The sequence below is a fragment of the Coregonus lavaretus genome (assembly GCF_964263955.1).
Source record: "Coregonus lavaretus genome assembly, chromosome: 35".
Lineage (NCBI taxonomy): Eukaryota > Metazoa > Chordata > Actinopteri > Salmoniformes > Salmonidae > Coregonus > Coregonus lavaretus.
The window spans coordinates 5353317-5370841 of record NC_140022.1 but is presented as its reverse complement, the minus strand read 5'-3'; the positions used below and the strand labels follow the sequence as shown (position 1 = coordinate 5370841).

The window sequence follows — 17525 nt, the reverse complement described above, 5'->3', positions numbered from 1 at the left end:
TGTGGAAGGCTACCTGAAACGTTTGACCCAAGTTAAACAATTTAAAGGCAATGCTACCCAATACTAATTGAGTGTATGTAAACTGCTGACCCACTGGGAATGTGATCAAAGAAATAAAAGCTGAAATAAATAATTCACTATTATTCTGACATTTCACATTTTAAAAATAAAGTAGTGATCCTGACTGACCTAATACAGGGATTTTTTACTAGGATTAAATGTCAGGAATTGTGAAAAACTGAGTTTAAATGTATTTGGCTAAGGTGTATGTTAACTTCCGACTGTGTGTGCATATGTATGTATGTATGTATATATACATTGGGGGGGGAAAAAGTATTTAGTCAGCCACCAATTGTGCAAGTACTCCCACTTAAAAAGATGAGAGAGGCCTGTAATTTTCATCATAGGTACACGTCAACTATGACAGACAAAATGAGAAAAAAAAAATACAGAAAATCATATTGTAGGATTTTTTATGAATTTATTTGCAAATTATGGTGGAAAATAAGTATTTGGTCAATAACAAAAGTTTCTCAATACTTTGTTATATACCCTTTGTTGGCAATGACACAGGTCAAACGTTTTCTGTAAGTCTTCACAAGGTTTTCACACACTGTTGCTGGTATTTTGGCCCATTCCTCCATGCAGATCTCCTCTAGAGCAGTGATGTTTTGGGGCTGTCGCTGGGCAACACGGACTTTCAACTCCCTCCAAAGATTTTCTATGGGGTTGAGATCTGGAGACTGGCTAGGCCACTCCAGGACCTTGAAATGCTTCTTACGAAGCCACTCCTTCGTTGCCCGGGCGGTGTGTTTGGGATCATTGTCATGCTGAAAGACCCAGCCACGTTTCATCTTCAATGCCCTTGCTGATGGAAGGAGGTTTTCACTCAATCTCACGATACATGGCCCCATTCATTCTTTCCTTTACACGGATCAGTCGTCCTGGTCCCTTTGCAGAAAAACAGCCCCAAAGCATGATGTTTCCACCCCCATGCTTCACAGTAGGTATGGTGTTCTTTGGATGCAACTCAGCATTCTTTGTCCTCCAAACACGACGAGTTGAGTTTTTACTAAGAAGTTCTATTTTGGTTTCATCTGACCATATGACATTCTCTGGATCATCCAAATGCACTCTAGCAAACTTCAGACGGGCCTGGACATGTACTGGCTTAAGCAGGGGGACACGTCTGGCACTGCAGGATTTGAGTCCCTGGCGGCGTAGTGTGTTACTGATGGTAGGCTTTGTTACTTTGGTCCCAGCTCTCTGCAGGTCATTCACTAGGTCCCCCCGTGTGGTTCTGGGATTTTTGCTCACTGTTCTTGTGATCGTTTTGACCCTACGGGGTGAGATCTTGCGTGGAGCCCCAGATCGAGGGAGATTATCAGTGGTCTTGTATGTCTTCCATTTCCTAATAATTGCTCCCACAGTTGATTTCTTCAAACCAAGCTGCTTACCTATTGCAGATTCAGTCTTCCCAGCCTGGTGCAGGTCTACAATTTTGTTTCTGGTGTCCTTTGACAGCTCTTTGGTCTTGGCCATAGTGGAGTTTGGAGTGTGACTGTTTGAGGTTGTGGACAGGTGTCTTTTATACTGATAACAAGTTCAAACAGGTGCCATTAATACAGGTAACGAGTGGAGGACAGAGGAGCCTCTTAAAGAAGAAGTTACAGGTCTGTGAGAGCCAGAAATCTTGCTTGTTTGTAGGTGACCAAATACTTATTTTCCACCATAATTTGCAAATAAATTCATTAAAAATCCTACAATGTGATTTTCTGGAATTTTTTTCTCAATTTGTCTGTCATAGTTGACGTGTACCTATGATGAAAATTACAGGCCTCTCATCTTTTTAAGTGGGAGAACTTGCACAATTGGTGGCTGACTAAATACTTTTTTTCCCCACTGTGTGTGTGTGTGTATATATATATATATATATATATATATATATATATACAGGTAAAAGTCAGTAAATTAGAATATTTTGAAAAACTTGATTTATTTCAGTAATTGCATTCAAAAGGTGTAACTTGTACATTATATTTATTCATTGCACACAGACTGATGCATTCAAATGTTTATTTCATTTAATTTTGATGATTTGAAGTGGCAACAAATGAAAATCCAAAATTCCGTGTGTCACAAAATTAGAATATTGTGTAAGGGTTACATTTTGAAGACACCTGGTGCCACAAAATAATCAGCTGATTAACTCAAAACACCTGCAAAGGGCTTTAAATGGTCTCTCAGTCCAGTTCTGAAGCCTACACAAACATGGGGAAGACTTCAGATTTGACAGCTGTCCAAAAGGCGACCATCGACACATTGCACAAGGAGGGAAAGACACAAAAGGTTATTGCAGAAGAGGCTGGCTGTTCTCAGAGCTCTGTGTCCAAACACATTAATAGAGAGGCAAAGGGAAGGAAAAACTGTGGTCAGAAAAAGTGTACAAGCGATAGGGATCACCGCGCCCTAGTCAAGATTGTGAAAAAAAACCCATTCAAAAATGTGGGGGAGATTCACAAGGAGTGGACAGCTGCTGGAGTCAGGGCTTCAAGATCCACCACCAAGAGACGCTTGAAAGACATGGGTTTCAACTGCCGCATACCTCGTGTCAAGCCACTGTTGACCAAGAAACAGCGCGAAAAGCGTCTCACCTGGGCTAAGGAAAAAAAGAGCTGGACTGCTGCTGAGTGGTCTAAAGTCATGTTTTCTGACGAAAGCAAATTTTGCATTTCCTTTGGAAATCGAGGTCCCAGAGTCTGGAGGAAGACAGGAGAGGCACAGGATCCACGTTGCCTGAAGTCTAGTGTAAAGTTTCCACCATCAGTGATGGTTTGGGGTGCCATGTCATCTGCTGGTGTCGGTCCACTCTGTTTCCTGAGATCAAGGGTCAACGCAGCCGTCTACCAGCAAGTTTTAGAGCACTTCATGCTTCCTGCTGCTGACCTGCTCTATGGAGATGGAGATTTCAGGTTCCAACAGGACTTGGCGCCTGCACACAGCGCAAAATCTACCCGTGCCTGGTTTACGGACCATGGTATTTCTGTTCTAAATTGGCCAGCCAACTCCCCTGACCTTAGCCCCATAGAAAATCTGTGGGGTATTGTGAAAAGGAAGATGCAGAATGCCAGACCCAACAACGCAGAAGAGTTGAAGGCCACTATCAGAGCAACCTGGGCTCTCATAACACCTGAGAAGTGCCAGAAACTCATCGACTCCATGCCACGCCGCATTAATGCAGTAATTGAGGCAAAAGGAGCTCCAACCAAGTATTGAGTATTGTACATGCTCATATTTTTCATTTTCATACTTTTCAGTTGGCCAACATTTCTAAAAAATCCCTTTTTTGTATTAGCCTTAAGTAATATTCTAATTTTGTGACACACGGAATTTTGGATTTTCATTTGTTGCCACTTCAAATCATCAAAATTAAATGAAATAAACATTTGAATGCATCAGTCTGTGTGCAATGAATAAATATAATGTACAAGTTACACCTTTTGAATGCAATTACTGAAATAAATCAAGTTTTTCAAAATATTCTAATTTACTGACTTTTACCTGTGTATATATATATATATATAACAAATTATTTTAGCAGACGCTCTTATCCAGAGCGACTTACAGGAACAATTGGGGTTAAGTGCCTTGCTCAGGGGCACATCGACAGATTTTTCACCTAGTCGGGGAAATCGAACCAGCAACCTTTCGGTTACTTGCCCAACCTCTTAACCACCACTAGGCCACCTGCCACCCCTACATATCCATAGCTATCAGCAAAGCCAGAGCTAGTAAATTGTCTTTGTCTTGAGTCCTTAGTAGTGAGTACACTCATGATCCTGTACAGATGGAGTAGAAAGGAGGTGTGTGTATAGATAACAGCAGAATGCTTTATTCATCTGCTAGGTAACACCAATAAAGTGGCCTTGTGTCTGTGAGCAGCAGGTAAAGTAGATGGAAATCAGGAGGCTGACTGACAGCTGTTGTTGTTCCACCTGCAGGTGATCCTAGCCTCGGGCTACTACGCTGCCTTCCGGGTCACCCTGGTGGCGAAAGACCTGGAGGGGGCCTACGACGGAGCTATCCACATCACAACAGACTACCAGGTATACCTGTCAGCTGGCCCACTGGCCCGTTGAAGTGCTACTGTCACTAAGTCATGCTATTTGAGTTGCTCGTGGCTAAGGCAACTATATACGTATTTTACTTTTGTGAAGTTCAATTTGGCCAGGGCTCACTTGAAATGGATTTACATCTCAATGTGACTTCTCTGGTTAAATAAAGGACACACACAAAAATAAAATCAATACATAAAATGCATTCATTTGTTCATTGTTGTGATGTTCAAGAATTGTCATTGATTTTCATTCTCTTCTGTAAACAGATATTAACGATACCAGTGAAAGCAGTCGTTGCAGTGGGCACGTTGACCAGCTATCCCAAACACATTGTCCTCCCGCCGTCTTTTCCGGTTAGACGAACAATACTTTACTGTTCATAGATATTGCTATATTGTTTTGAGTGTTTCAAACATTTTGTATTTTGCCTCTCTAATATTCAACATGTGCACAAGTAACCCCTGTTCTCCGTGTGTTCTGTCCCTCCCAGGGTAAAGTGGTGCAGCAGAGTCTAAGCATGGTGAGCTCGTTCTCTCAGAAGGTGACACTGCAGCAGATCCACTCTCTGACTGAGGACTCACGTTTCTACTACAGGAGACTGAAGAACAACCGGGACGAGCTGGAACCCAAACGCAAGTCAAAGGTCGCCAAGATTTATTTTGACGCCAGCTTGCAGTGTGGCGACCACTGTTATGTGGGAGTACCGTTTGTTCTGAAATGTGAGTGTTTCTGGTTATTGGGGTTAGTTTGCGGCTACACTTACCGAACTTCTGCTTTGCTGAAACATCTTGATCTTCTTTCAGCTGAGAGCAGACCGCCTGGGCTCTCAATGCAGGAGGATATGTGGGACGCGGACGTAGATTTGTATCAAATGCTCCGTCGGAGATGGAAAGAGCTGAAGGAGAGTTCAGGACACATGGCGGAGGCGGTGTTTGAGGCCAACGCTGACCTCCAGAAGAATATTGAGACCAGAGTGTCTGCTCAGCTGAAGTGGCCTTCTATCATTAACTCCTCCCGGCAGGTCCTGTTCCCTCTCACCAGCCTCACCAGCTCCTCGGTGAGGCAGATTCATTAACATCTATTCTATGGGAAGATCTCAATTGCGTACTCCTCATCTCCTTCTCAAAACCCATTGGATGAGAACCAGAAACCCTCCTCCAATGGGTTTTGAGAAGGATGTGAGGAGTATGCAATTGAGATCTTTCCTATGTCTAGCTTAGAATTCTAGATTGTCAGGCCAAGGGGAGGTTCCCAGACCATGTGACCAGAACAACTCTAAACTAAGTGCTATAACTAGAGCCAAGAGTTTTCCTGGTCAAGTCACACCGTCAAGAACAACTCGGGGTCCTATACATGCTACTGTATTGAGCCTTCTGTTCTAACCAGCTGTCTTCTGTTGTCAGGAGGTAGAGGTAGTCTTGGAGAACCCAGCTGACGTCCCTGTATATGTCCAAGTCCTGCCGTTAGCCCTCTATCCCAACCTCCCGGCCGTCACCGACAAACTAGCACAAATGTGAGTAGCCTTCAGTATGCACCTGTAGTTTGCTAATAATCATTGTGTCTGTCACCCCTTTGGCAAGATGTTTCATGTCACACTGATGGGGTTTCTCGACCGTAGAGTTAGAATGAATGGAAAATCATTCTAGAAGTAATTCTATGGTCTTAACTCCATTATCTCTTCACGCCAGGTTTCCCCTGGAGAGGCTCCCACACTTCACCCCCGACACAATGGAGTTCCAGGTACACAGAAACCACGTGAGTTTACTTTGACTTCACTTTCCTATCTTTTATTCCTGTGTGGTGCGAGTTGATCAGACACAATCATTTTGCAATGACCGTTTGAGACTTGACTCTTTCTCCTTCCCCTTTGCAGACGCCCGTGGTTAGAGGCAGCGCAGGCTTCGCCGAGGGCTCGACGGCACAACCCTACGTTTACAACCTAATTCTGCAGCCAGAGGAAGTGAGGTCGCTACGTTTGAAATTCTCCCCTGTCAGCAACCACACCGTCACCTCTCTGCTTATTCTCAGGCATGTTAACCCTAAAGCCTGTAGGACTTCACCAAATGTCCACTTACATAAGTCTCTGGCTGCGTCCCAAATGGCACCCTGGTCCCTATATAGTGCACTACTTTTGACCAGGGCCTATGGGGTTGTGGTCAAAAGTAGTGCACTATATAGGGGATAGTGTGTCATTTTGAGGGAGGGAGGGGGTGAAGTTCCGGCAAGCTCTGATGTTGCCTCTTAAAATCAGCAGCTGTTAGAGGCAGGGTGGTGATTTGAGAGACGTTCAGCTATGAATATCTCTATTGGACTGAGGAGGACGGGCAGAGGAGGGATATAGTCTCCCAGGTGCACTAGTAGCTACAGGATTACAGAGAGAAGTCAGCAGTCAGAACATTATCTCTTTTACAGGCTTTGTCTGAGAGATGTGGAGGTCTCCTCACTCAAGTTCATTTGACGACTTGGCGATATTGGTGTTTGTATGCAATGAATTGCATTTTGAATCGTAGCAGTTTGTGTGAAATAAAATATAAACTGCTGTTTATTGTGCTAATGATTTGTATTTAACCTTTTGTTTACTGTGTGTGTCTACAGGAACAACCTGACGGTGGTAGAGATCCTGGTGGTGCAGGGTCAGGGCAGCTATGAGAGGCTGAAGGTAGGGGGCAAGGCCCCGGGTCCAGGGGGGTTCCTCAGGTTCAAGATGACTGAGTCTCTACTGAAGGACTGCACAGACAGTGAGTGGTCTACAATCCAGTTTGTTATAGATGCCCTGCATGCACAGACAGTGAGTGGTCTACAATCCAGTCTGTTATAGATGCCCTGCATGCACAGACAGGAAACCACTACTTATAGGCGGTTTGAACTCCGAGAATAGTCTTGAAGAGCCCTTTTGATAGTTTTTTAATTAAGCTTGAGTGTAAATTATACATTTGATCTCTAGTTAGGATTGGGCCCTGGACACACAACCCTCTGCAGTTAAAAATGGAAATGAAAGAGGAAGTTGTCTAAGGTATGTGACTTAACCGTGTGAACCTTGTTTCAGAAATTAAGTTGAAGGAGCCGAACTTCACTCTGAGAAAATCCTTTAAGTTAGAGAACACTGGACAGCTGGAAATGAACATTCAATCCACTGAAATAAACGGACGTCTCTGTGAGGGATTTGGCTTTAAAGTCCTTAATTGTCAAGAGTTTCCACTAAAACCCAATGCTTCAAAAGAAATCGTCATATTGTAAGTAAACCTATAGATAAATATCATCAGAATTGTTTTGTGCTCTCTTTGTTTAATCATTACTACCTCCAATGACCGACTGAAATGACCAACGTTGATGCATCTCTGCATCTCACTCAGGTTCACGCCAGACTTCACAGCGTCCAGGGTGATCCGGGAGTTAAAGTTCATCACCACCGGAGGCTCTTACTTTGTGTTCTCCCTCAACGCCTCTCTGCCCTACCACATGCTGGCTTCCTGTGCTGCTGTCCTCCCCAGACCCAACTGGGAGCTGGAGCTCTACATCATCATCTCTGTCATCATGAGGTGAGAGGAGGAGCCTCACAAATACACATTCTAATTCTATGGGCGGAACCCCACCTAGACCGTGTTTCCCCTAGATTAGTTCAGCGGCCCCGAACTCCGTATCCAGAACTAGGCTCATAGGTTGCACCCCGTATATCATGAATTATCTTGGCACAAATCATACCAGCCTTTCTACATGTATTTTTAACATTTATTTAGCTACATTTCTGGGACTGATATTTCCCAAGTATCTAAGGCTGTAAAGATAACTAACGTTGCCTTTATCTGTTGTCCCCAGCTCTATGTTTCTGCTGGTGATTGTAGCAGCTTATCTGGAGGCCCTGGGGATCTGGGAGCCGTTCAAGAGACGCATGTGTTTCGAAACATCCAGCACCTCCATGGAGACAGGGAGGCCCTTTGACCTCAGGGAAATAGTACGACTTCAAAGCGATGCACAGTGAGTTTGTTTTCTGAATGTACGGTTTTGTGTAAACTTTGTCTGATATGTTGACGTTAGCATCTGAAATGGTTTGATGAGTAGATCAGAGATGTTTAGTATGTAAATATTATATAACTATTAACTTGTCAGTATTTTGTCTCCCAGTATGAATGGCTATGGTGGAGAAGCCAACAACAACTCCCTGCGAGGGATGCCAGCCTCTGCCTCCAGGGCTGCTAGCAGGAACACCAGAGGAGGCCACAACCGAGGCCCCACACAACCCCCTATCCCCCCCTCCCAGCCAGGCTCCAAAGTCTCCGACGGCACCTCCTCCTCTGGCCAACAGACCAGCCGCAAGGCCCGGAGCCCCAAGCAGCCCCAGCCGGCTCCTCCAGAGAACCAGCAGCACCCCTCACAGGCTGGTCCTTCAGCCCCAGGAAGAGGTCCCCTAGATGGGCCACGCCGGCACAGCTCGGAGGACTCTGACTATGTAAGCTTGGTGGAGACTATGGATAAAGACCTGGACCGACCAGAGTCTGCTGAGGAGGGGGGAAATCAGGATGCAGTTCAGGGCAAAGGTACCTACCTGGATATTAGTATTAACCCTGAGAAACATATGCTTTTGTGTTGAGAATTAGGATGGCCCTTAAAATGCGATTACCTGCTAATTTAACAATTTACTGTGATTCAGGGGTACGCCGGACGAACACTCCTGTTATTGATGGGGATTTTATTCAGTTCACACAGTATACACCGTGATATGAATCTGAATCCGTCTCATCTACTTCCCTCCTTCCAGCCAGTGCAGCCAAAGGGAAAGTGCAGCAGGCCAAAGCCAAAGCCCAGAAGAAGAAGGAAGAGAGGGAGAGGAGGAACAAGGGAAGGGCTCAGGGAGGAGAGGAACTGAGGGAGGACAACGATGACAGCTCCTCCACCACCACAGAGAACTCCAACCCAGACATAGTAGAGGACAACAAAAGGAGGAAGAAAGATGAAACTCCCGAAGCTTACTGCAAATCCAAGAACAAGAAGCCAGCAGCCATTACAAAGGAGAAGAGCCAAACGGATGCAAAGTCTAGGTGGGTTTTGGTTTGGTTCCTCTTTGGTTATTCCGGCTTGTACACGTTTCTCTCAATTCAAATTCTGACATGCTCCGCTCTTAATACGTTTTGTAGCCCAGGAGTAATCTGACATGCGTGAAAAAGAGGGCCAGCACTCACAAATAAAGCATTCCTTTTATTTTGTATTATTCAGACGTGATTGAGGTTCCAGACATTGACCACTTTATTCCATGTTGTTTTTCCACAGCTCCCTGGAGCTTCCATACGTCACCCCACTGGAAAACAAGCGCAAGAGCTTCAATTCCAAGAACATGGTGGCGGTGCAGCAGGCCCTGGCCAGCAGCTCAACGACAACAATCACGCCAAGACCCATACCTCCTAAACCAAGAGGTCAGTTACCTTTCCAGCTAACTGAACTTTGACCTTTGTTTTCTCACGTTGACATGGCAAAAGTTTTCTCTTGTTTGGATTCTACCTGCCTTTTTTCTGTTGACTTGGGACATACCTCTTCAGCACTGTGTGGGTTTATGTCAGGTTATGTTTAAGTATAGTAAGTGACCCTCTATGCCCTTTCATTCCCCTTCTCATACCCCAGTGCCTCGTGGGAAGCTGGAAGACTTCCGCCCCACTCTCCTGGCTAAGTTCCTGTCCAACGGCCCGGTGGTGCAGGAGCTGGGGAACAGCAGCGGCTCAGAGGGGGAGAAGGACATCTCTCCTCCCCCAGAGTGGGACTGTGTACCCCTCCACATAGCACACAATGGTGAGTTACCCACTGCACTACCAACACCCCCTCATACCTGCTCCAGACCTGTTTCTTGACACCTTCTTGCATATTAATACTGGTTTTACAATAACTCTTTTAACTCCCTGAATCAAGCATGTATCAATCCAATCTTTCAAATAAGTGTTGTGATAAAGGCAGCCATATGACATGCATCTACCCATTTCTTCTCAGCTGTGGACAGTCTCCAACAGATCTCCCTGCAGACCATGAACGCTGATCCCTTCCTGAAGAGACCCATCGGAACCCCTCCCCCTCCCTCGTCTGATCCCTTCATGAAGAGATCCGTCGGAACCCCTCCCCCTCCCTCGTCTGATCCCTTCCTAAAGAGACCCATCGGAACCCCTCCCCCTCCCTCGTCTGATCCCTTCCTGAAGAGACCCATTGGAACCCCTCCCCCTCCCTCGTCTGGCTTCTCTCTGTGTGACTCCTATAGCGGCATGGTCAACACTGCTACCAGGTAAACAGACCTACAACAGCAACAACAACAACAGTCTTACATAGCTCTAACATCTTAAACTGATCTAGAAGTCATACAACTAACTGTGTAGTTACCTGTGCCAGAGTGACATGAAACATACACAACCTAATGGGTAATGAAAAGAAGAATGCAAAAAGAATAACCCCAGAATATATATTGAGCAAAATAATCATTTCTAAATACCAAAGTCTTCATTGTTTCTGTGTGTTTTCCAGCGAGGTGGGTCTGATGTCTGCTGCCCCAGGCAGTAAGAACAAGCTGACCAAGTCGGTCTCTGTACCTGGTCAGAACGGGAACCCTACCTTCGCTGCTGTGGCGGCTGGATTCGACAAGAGCCCAGGTTGGTCAGATATCCTGTCTCTGACCACTTCTACCTTCATGCCCCTTCACCCTACACCCTATCCCCTACACCCTCAGCATCTGTGTAGACTTGAGATTATTGGATGCGTCTAAGCAATATGGCCATATAGCCTGTCAAAATCAAATCAAATTAAATTACATTTGTCACATGCTTTGTAAACAGCAGGTGTGGACTAACAGTGAAATGCTAACTTACGGGACCTTCTCCATAATGCAGAGAGAAATAAAATAGAGAAATAATAGAAACATAAAACACGTTATAATAAAGTAATAATAAATTGAGTAACAATAACGTGGCTAATACACGGGGTACCAGTACCTAGTCCATGTGCAGGGGTACAAGGTAATTGAGGTAGGTATGTACATATAACTAGGAATAAAGTGACAGATAACAAATGATAGCAGCAGTGTATGTGATGAGTCAAAACGTTAGTGCAAAAAGGGTAAATGCAGATAGTCCGGGTAGCTATTTGACTAACTAACTATTTAGCAGTCTTATTGCTTGGGGGTAGAAAGGTCCTGTTGGTTCCAGACTTGGTGCATCGGTACCGCTTGCCGTGTGGTAGTAGGAAGAACAGTCTAAGACCTCAGTGGATGGAGTCTTTGACAATTTTTCTCTGATACCGCATGGTATAGAGGTCCTGGATGGCAGGGAGCTCGGTCCCAGTGATGTACTGGGCCTTACGCACAACCCTCTGTAGCGCCTTGTGGTCGGATGCCAAGCAGTTGCCATACCAAGCGGTGAGGCAGCCAGTCAATATGCTCTCAATGGTGCAGCTGTATAACTTTTTGAGGATCTGAGGGCCCATGCCAAAGCTTTTCAGCCTCCTGAGGGGGAAGAGGCACTATCGTGCCCTCGTCACGTTGGTGTGTGTGGACCATGATCGATCCCCCGTGTTGAGGATCAGCGTGGCGGATGTGTTGCCTACCCTCACCACCTGGGGGCGACCCGTCAGTAAGTCCAGGATCCAGTAAGAGAGGGAGGTGTTCAGTCCCAGGGTCCTTAGCTTAGTAATGAGCTTGGAAGGCATTAACACTGAGCTGTAGTCGATTAACAGCATTCTCACATAGGTGTTACTTTTGTCCAGGTGGGAAAGGGCAGTGTTGATGCAAAAGAGATTGCGTCATCTGTGGATCTGTTCGGGTGGTATTGAATTGGAGTAGCTCCAGGGTATCTGGGATGATTGTGTTAATGTGAGCCTTTCAAATAATTTCATGGCTACAGATATGAGTGCTACAGGGCGATATTCATTTAGGCAGGTTACCTTGGCGCTCTTGGGCACATGGACTATGGTGGTCTGCTTGAAACATGTAGGTATTACAGACTGGGTCAGGGAGAGGTTGAAAATGTCAGTGAAGACATTTGCCAGCTGGTCAGTGCATGCTCTGAGTACGCGTCATGGTAATCTGTCTGAATCCATGAATTTAGACATGTTTAAAAGTCTTACTCACATTAGCTACGGAGAGCATGATCACACAGTCGTCCGGAACAGCTGCTGCTCTCATGCATGGTTTAGTGTTGCTTCCCTCGACGCGAGCATAGAAGGCATTTAGCTCGTCTGGTAGGCTCGCGTCATTGGGCAGCTTGCGGCTGGGTTCCCCTTTGTAATCCGTGATAGTTTGCAAGCCCTGCCACATCTGACGAGCGTCAGAGCCGGTTGTAGTAGGATTCAATGATTTGATGGTTAGTCAGAGAGTGTAGTAGGATTTCTTATAAGCGTCCGGATTAGTGTCCAGCTCCTTGAAAGCGGCAGCTCTAGCCTTTAACTCAGTGCGGATGTTGCCTGTAATCCATGGCTTCTGGCTGGGATATTGTACGTACGGTCACTGTGGGGATGACGTCGTCGATGCAATTTTTAATGAAGCTGTTGACTGATGTGTTAAAGTCCTCAATGCCATCGGATGAATCCAGGAACATATTCCAGTCTGTGCTAGCAAAACAGTGCTGTAGCTTAGTATCCACTTCATCTGACCTCTTCCGTGTTAAGCGCGTCACTGGCACTTCTTGTTTGAGTTTTTGCTTGTAAACAGGAATCAAGAGGATAGACTTATGGTCAGATTTGCCAAATGGAGGCAGGGGAGAGCTTTGTATGTGTTTCTGTATGTGGAGTAAAGGTGATCTAGAGTTTTTTTCCGCTTCTAGTTGCACAGGTGACATGCTGGTAGAAATTAGGTAAGACTGATTTAAGTTTCCCTGCATTAAAAGTACCAGCCACTAGGAGCGGCGCTTCTGGATGAGCATTTTCTTGTTTGCTTACGGCCTTATACAGCTTGTTGAGTGCGGTCTTAGTGCCAGCATCGGTTTGTGGTGGTAAATAGACAGCTGCGAAAATATAGATAAACTCTCTTAGTAAATAGTATGGTCTACAGCTTATCATGAGACGAGCAGAACCTCAACTTCCTTAAAGGGTTACTTTGGGATTTTAGCAATGAGGCCCTTTTATCTAGTTCCCCAGAGTCAGATGAACTCGTGGACACCATTTTTATGTCTCTGCAAGCCTTTTAGTAGATACCCATATACTTCCAGTCATTGTGATAACACTAGTTAGCATTGGCTCGCAAAACTACGTCTAACTTCTGTCATTTTCCGTTAGGAAAATGTGGCGCGGGACTTTTGACCGGCAACATTTTTTATTTACCGGACATTTGAGAAATGTATTGGACCTATATGCATTGGGTGCATAACCTGATTAGGGCGTCCACCCACGGTGCTCAGAATGACAGAAATCACATTCTGATTATGGTAATTCATATTAACAGAACATGCATGTCGAGGATGCAACGATTTGCAGTCTTACCGAGTTCTGATATGCACTTTGAAGATGTTAGAATAACTGTCCACATTGATCTTTTCCTCAGCCAACAAGACAAGTAACGAACAGCAAAATCACTAGCCTATTTCAATCTACTATCCCCCATAGTAGAAAGGTTTACCTATTCTATTGGTCAGCTTGTTGAGAAAGAAATGGCCTGTTCCAAACAGACCCTGGGACAGTTGTGGGACAATAGATCCCAAATTCATACAACCAGTAGGCATAAAAATAAATAATTAAAAAGGATGAGTCTGATGCAACAGATCAGAACGGTTACCTTAAAATGTTGATAAACTATTGTTTCTTCACATTATAAACACAGCAATGAGCACAAGGCAGTAGTCTACGTGTGAAGGTTCGTTCCATAATGCAATTAGCAGGAAAACGCTGTTGTCAAAAGGGCAGCGCACATGCGAGCGGTTTCATGTGACCGAGATAAAATGTAGAAAGAAAAGAGATCTAATAGGCTACTTTGAAGCAAGGTAAGACATGCCTCAGATGTATTAAAACATTCAGGTTTCAAACAATTAAATATGTTTTCAAAATACATACTGCCTTCAGCTCATTGTTGCTAAGGGGAATGTGACGCGCTGATGAAGCCTGCCTTCCGTTGCAGTTTGAGATGCAGCAGCTCTCGCGCTGTCTGACAACTCAAGGACTCTGTAGCTGTCCAATAGGACAGATAAGATCCATAATGAGGATACTGTACGCACACGGCAATTGAATTCCACTAAATTATGCAAATTACCTATAGACCGATAAGCATGACCAGTCAAATGTATTTAGGCTAAAAAGCATTATTTCGCAATGGTATTTTTTCTTCTTGGCACCACTTTTATTTATCAGCTTTTCTATTTTTTTTTATCGGCCAAAAGTCTGCTATTACCGGCTAATGGAAACCCTGACATAGACATAAAAATGGGATCCACGAGTTCATTTGACTCTGGGGAAGTAGATAAAGGGCCTCCTTTCCAAAATCCCCAAGTATCCCTTTAATATTAATATTAGAGATCGTGCACCAGCTGTTGTTAACAAAGAGACACGCACCTCCAAGGTGGAGTTCTTACCATATCTCTTCTACCTATCCAATCCTTTCACCTCTACACAAGTGTCCAGGGGGAAGGGGTTGATATGGGAGTCAATGTGTCCACTCCTGTATCAGTTGTGCTAACCTGCTGCTGTTCTCTCCTCCGACCACCAGGTTGCAGCAGCAGTGCAGGGAAGGCGGCTGTGGGGAGCAGAGACAGAGATGTCCTCCAACACCTCTCCTCTGTAGAGAGTGATGGATCAGACAGCTCGGGGTTGTGGAGCCCTGTAAGGAACGGCAGGAGACCCAGCCTCAGCTCTGTCAACTCCTTCTCAGCCTTCGGACCCAGCAACACCTTCAACCTGTCTGGAGGTAAGCAGTCAGAAAAGCAGCCAGAATAGCTTGTGAAATGCATGAATATGTCGAATCGGGACACAATAGCACCTGCACTCTGTACACTCTCTTGAGCATCTTCAGAGCGTCTTTCGAGATAAGATCGCATGGAATAATGTGTTGTGATCTGTTTCATGTTGTAGGGCCCGGAGTCTTTCATGGACATGTGACTTGTCCAGGAAAACAAGGACATAGACAAAGCTGTTTAAATGAACTACACTGAGTGTACAAAAAAATTACAAACTTTCCATGACATAGACTGATCAGGTGAATCCAGGTGAAAGCTATTATGTCAGTGTAGCTGAAGGGGAGGTGAAAGGTTAAAGAAGGATTTTTAAGCCTTGAGACAATTGCGACATGAATTGTGTAGTGTGCCATTCAGAGGGTGAATGGGCAAGACAAAATATTTACAGTGCCTTCAGAAAGTATTCCCACTTTTTATTTTTATTTATTTTTTACAGCCTGAATTTAAAATGGATTAAATAGATTTTTTGCCTCTGGCCTACACACAATTCCCCATAAAGTTAAAGTGGAATTCTGTTTTTAGATTTAAAGAAAATATATTATAATAAAAAATGAAAAGCTGAAATGTATTAAGTCACATAATAAGTTGCATGGACTCACTCTGTGTGCAATAATGGTATGTAACATTTTTCAATGACTACCTCAGCTCTGTACCCCACACAATTATCTGTAAGGTCCCTCAGTCGAGCAGTGAATTTCAAACCCAGATTCAACCACAAAGACCAGGGAGGTTTTCCAATGCCTCACAAAGAAGGGCAGAAGGGTAGATGAAAAGCAGACAGTGAATATCCCTTTGAGCCTGGTGAAGTTATTCATTATACTTTGGATGGTGTATCAATACACCCAGTCACTACAAAGAGACGGGCATCCTTCTTAACTCAGTTGCCGGAGTGGAAGGAAACCACTCAGGGATTTCACCATGATGCCAATGGTGACTTAAATCTGTTTGAAAATCTATCACAAGACTTGAAAATGGTTTTCTAGCAATTATCAACAACCAATTTGACAGAGCTTGAAGAATGTTGAAAAGAATAATGGTAAAATATTGTACAATTCAGGTGTGCAAAGCTCTTAGAGACTTAACCAGAAAGACTCACAGCTGTAATTGCTGCCAAAGGTGATTCTAACATGTATTGACTCACTGGTGTGAATACGTATGCATTCATACCCCTGAATGTAAATTCATTTTCAGTATATTTGCAAACATTTCTAAAAACATTGTCATTATGGGGTATTGTGTGTAGATGGGTGAGAAAGAAAATCTATTTAATCCATTTTGAATTCAGGCTGTAACACAACAAGATGTGGAATAAGTCTAGGGGTATGAATACTTTCTGAAGGCACTAAGTGCCTTTTGAACAGGGTATGGGAGAGTGTGTCAAGAACTGCAACGATGCTGCATTTTTCACGCTCAACCGTTTCCCGTGTGTATCAAGAATGGTCCACCACCCAAAGGACATCCAGCCAACTTGATACAACAGTGGGAAGCATCGGATTCAACATGGGCCAGTATCCCTGTGGAACGCTTTCGACCCCATGTAGTCCATGCCCCGACAAATTAAGACTATTCCGAGGGCAAAAGGGGATGCAACTCAATATTAGGAATGTGTTCCAAATGTTTTGTACACTCACTGTATATGGAAACCAGTTGACGTTTGACTGTGCTGTGTAGTGTTCAGTGGGATGACCTCGGGGAGGAGTGCTATGGAGCCACAGCAGAGTTGGCCTGAGTTCAGACATGCCACCCCGTCCGTCTGGCCAAGCGAGTCCCTGCAGCCTCTACAGCCCTGGTCGATCCAGCCCAGCTCCAGCTCCCCTGCCACCCCCACCACGGTGAGTCCTCTTTCACTGCTCCATTACTTCGTCTCTCCTGACACCTTACAGTATTCCCCATGTAGTGCACTACTTTTGACCAGAGCCACATAGATTGCACTACTTTTGCATCCCTATGTGGAATGCTGTAGGATGGCTGTCAAGAGAGACGCAGGCTATTTCACAGGTGAAACGGGGTGTGATGTGGGACGTATACATGGGCTCCAGAAATGTCTTCAGTGTTGGAGTCACGCTCTTCATTTTTAGTTAAAGGCCCAGTACAATCAAAAATGTGATTGTCCTGTATTTATTATATATATATATTTCCACACTGAGGTTGGAATAATACTGTGAAATTGTGAAAATGATGCTAATGCCCTTTTTTTTTGTCTAAGAGCTGTTTGAAAAGAATGCCTGACATTTCAGCCTGTTTTGGTAGGAGGGAGTTTTGGCCTTCCATGGTGACATCGCCATGCGGTAAATTAGTTAATAGACCAATAGGAAAGAGAGTTCCAAACCTCTCTGCCAATAACAGCTAATTTTAAGTTTTCCCCTCCCCACTCAGACCACTCTGACAGTTGCTAAGAAGATATTTTGTTTATTTTAGACTATTTTTAATTGAAAACAATCACTGTATGTTTAATTGTTACCCAGAAATTATTTGATATTGAGACAAAAATGGCTGCATTGGACCTTTT

General features: G+C 44.4%; 1 protein-coding gene across 1 annotated transcript in view; it reads left to right on the top strand.

Annotated features, from left to right (window-relative positions):
- The window catches only part of LOC311109626 (transmembrane protein 131-like), a 38083-nt gene that overhangs the window by 19393 nt on the left and 1165 nt on the right, over positions 1-17525 (top strand). The window contains exons 16-34 of the mRNA XM_084152565.1: positions 4002-4106; positions 4385-4471; positions 4609-4837; positions 4922-5175; positions 5522-5631; positions 5807-5873; positions 5992-6146; positions 6714-6856; positions 7165-7351; positions 7472-7657; positions 7935-8093; positions 8241-8653; positions 8875-9154; positions 9384-9526; positions 9732-9896; positions 10092-10377; positions 10614-10738; positions 14773-14970; positions 16688-16848. Of these exons, the coding sequence (XP_084008691.1) occupies positions 4002-4106; positions 4385-4471; positions 4609-4837; positions 4922-5175; positions 5522-5631; positions 5807-5873; positions 5992-6146; positions 6714-6856; positions 7165-7351; positions 7472-7657; positions 7935-8093; positions 8241-8653; positions 8875-9154; positions 9384-9526; positions 9732-9896; positions 10092-10377; positions 10614-10738; positions 14773-14970; positions 16688-16848 (3453 nt within the window). The remainder of the gene's footprint in view (positions 1-4001; positions 4107-4384; positions 4472-4608; positions 4838-4921; positions 5176-5521; positions 5632-5806; positions 5874-5991; positions 6147-6713; positions 6857-7164; positions 7352-7471; positions 7658-7934; positions 8094-8240; positions 8654-8874; positions 9155-9383; positions 9527-9731; positions 9897-10091; positions 10378-10613; positions 10739-14772; positions 14971-16687; positions 16849-17525) is intronic.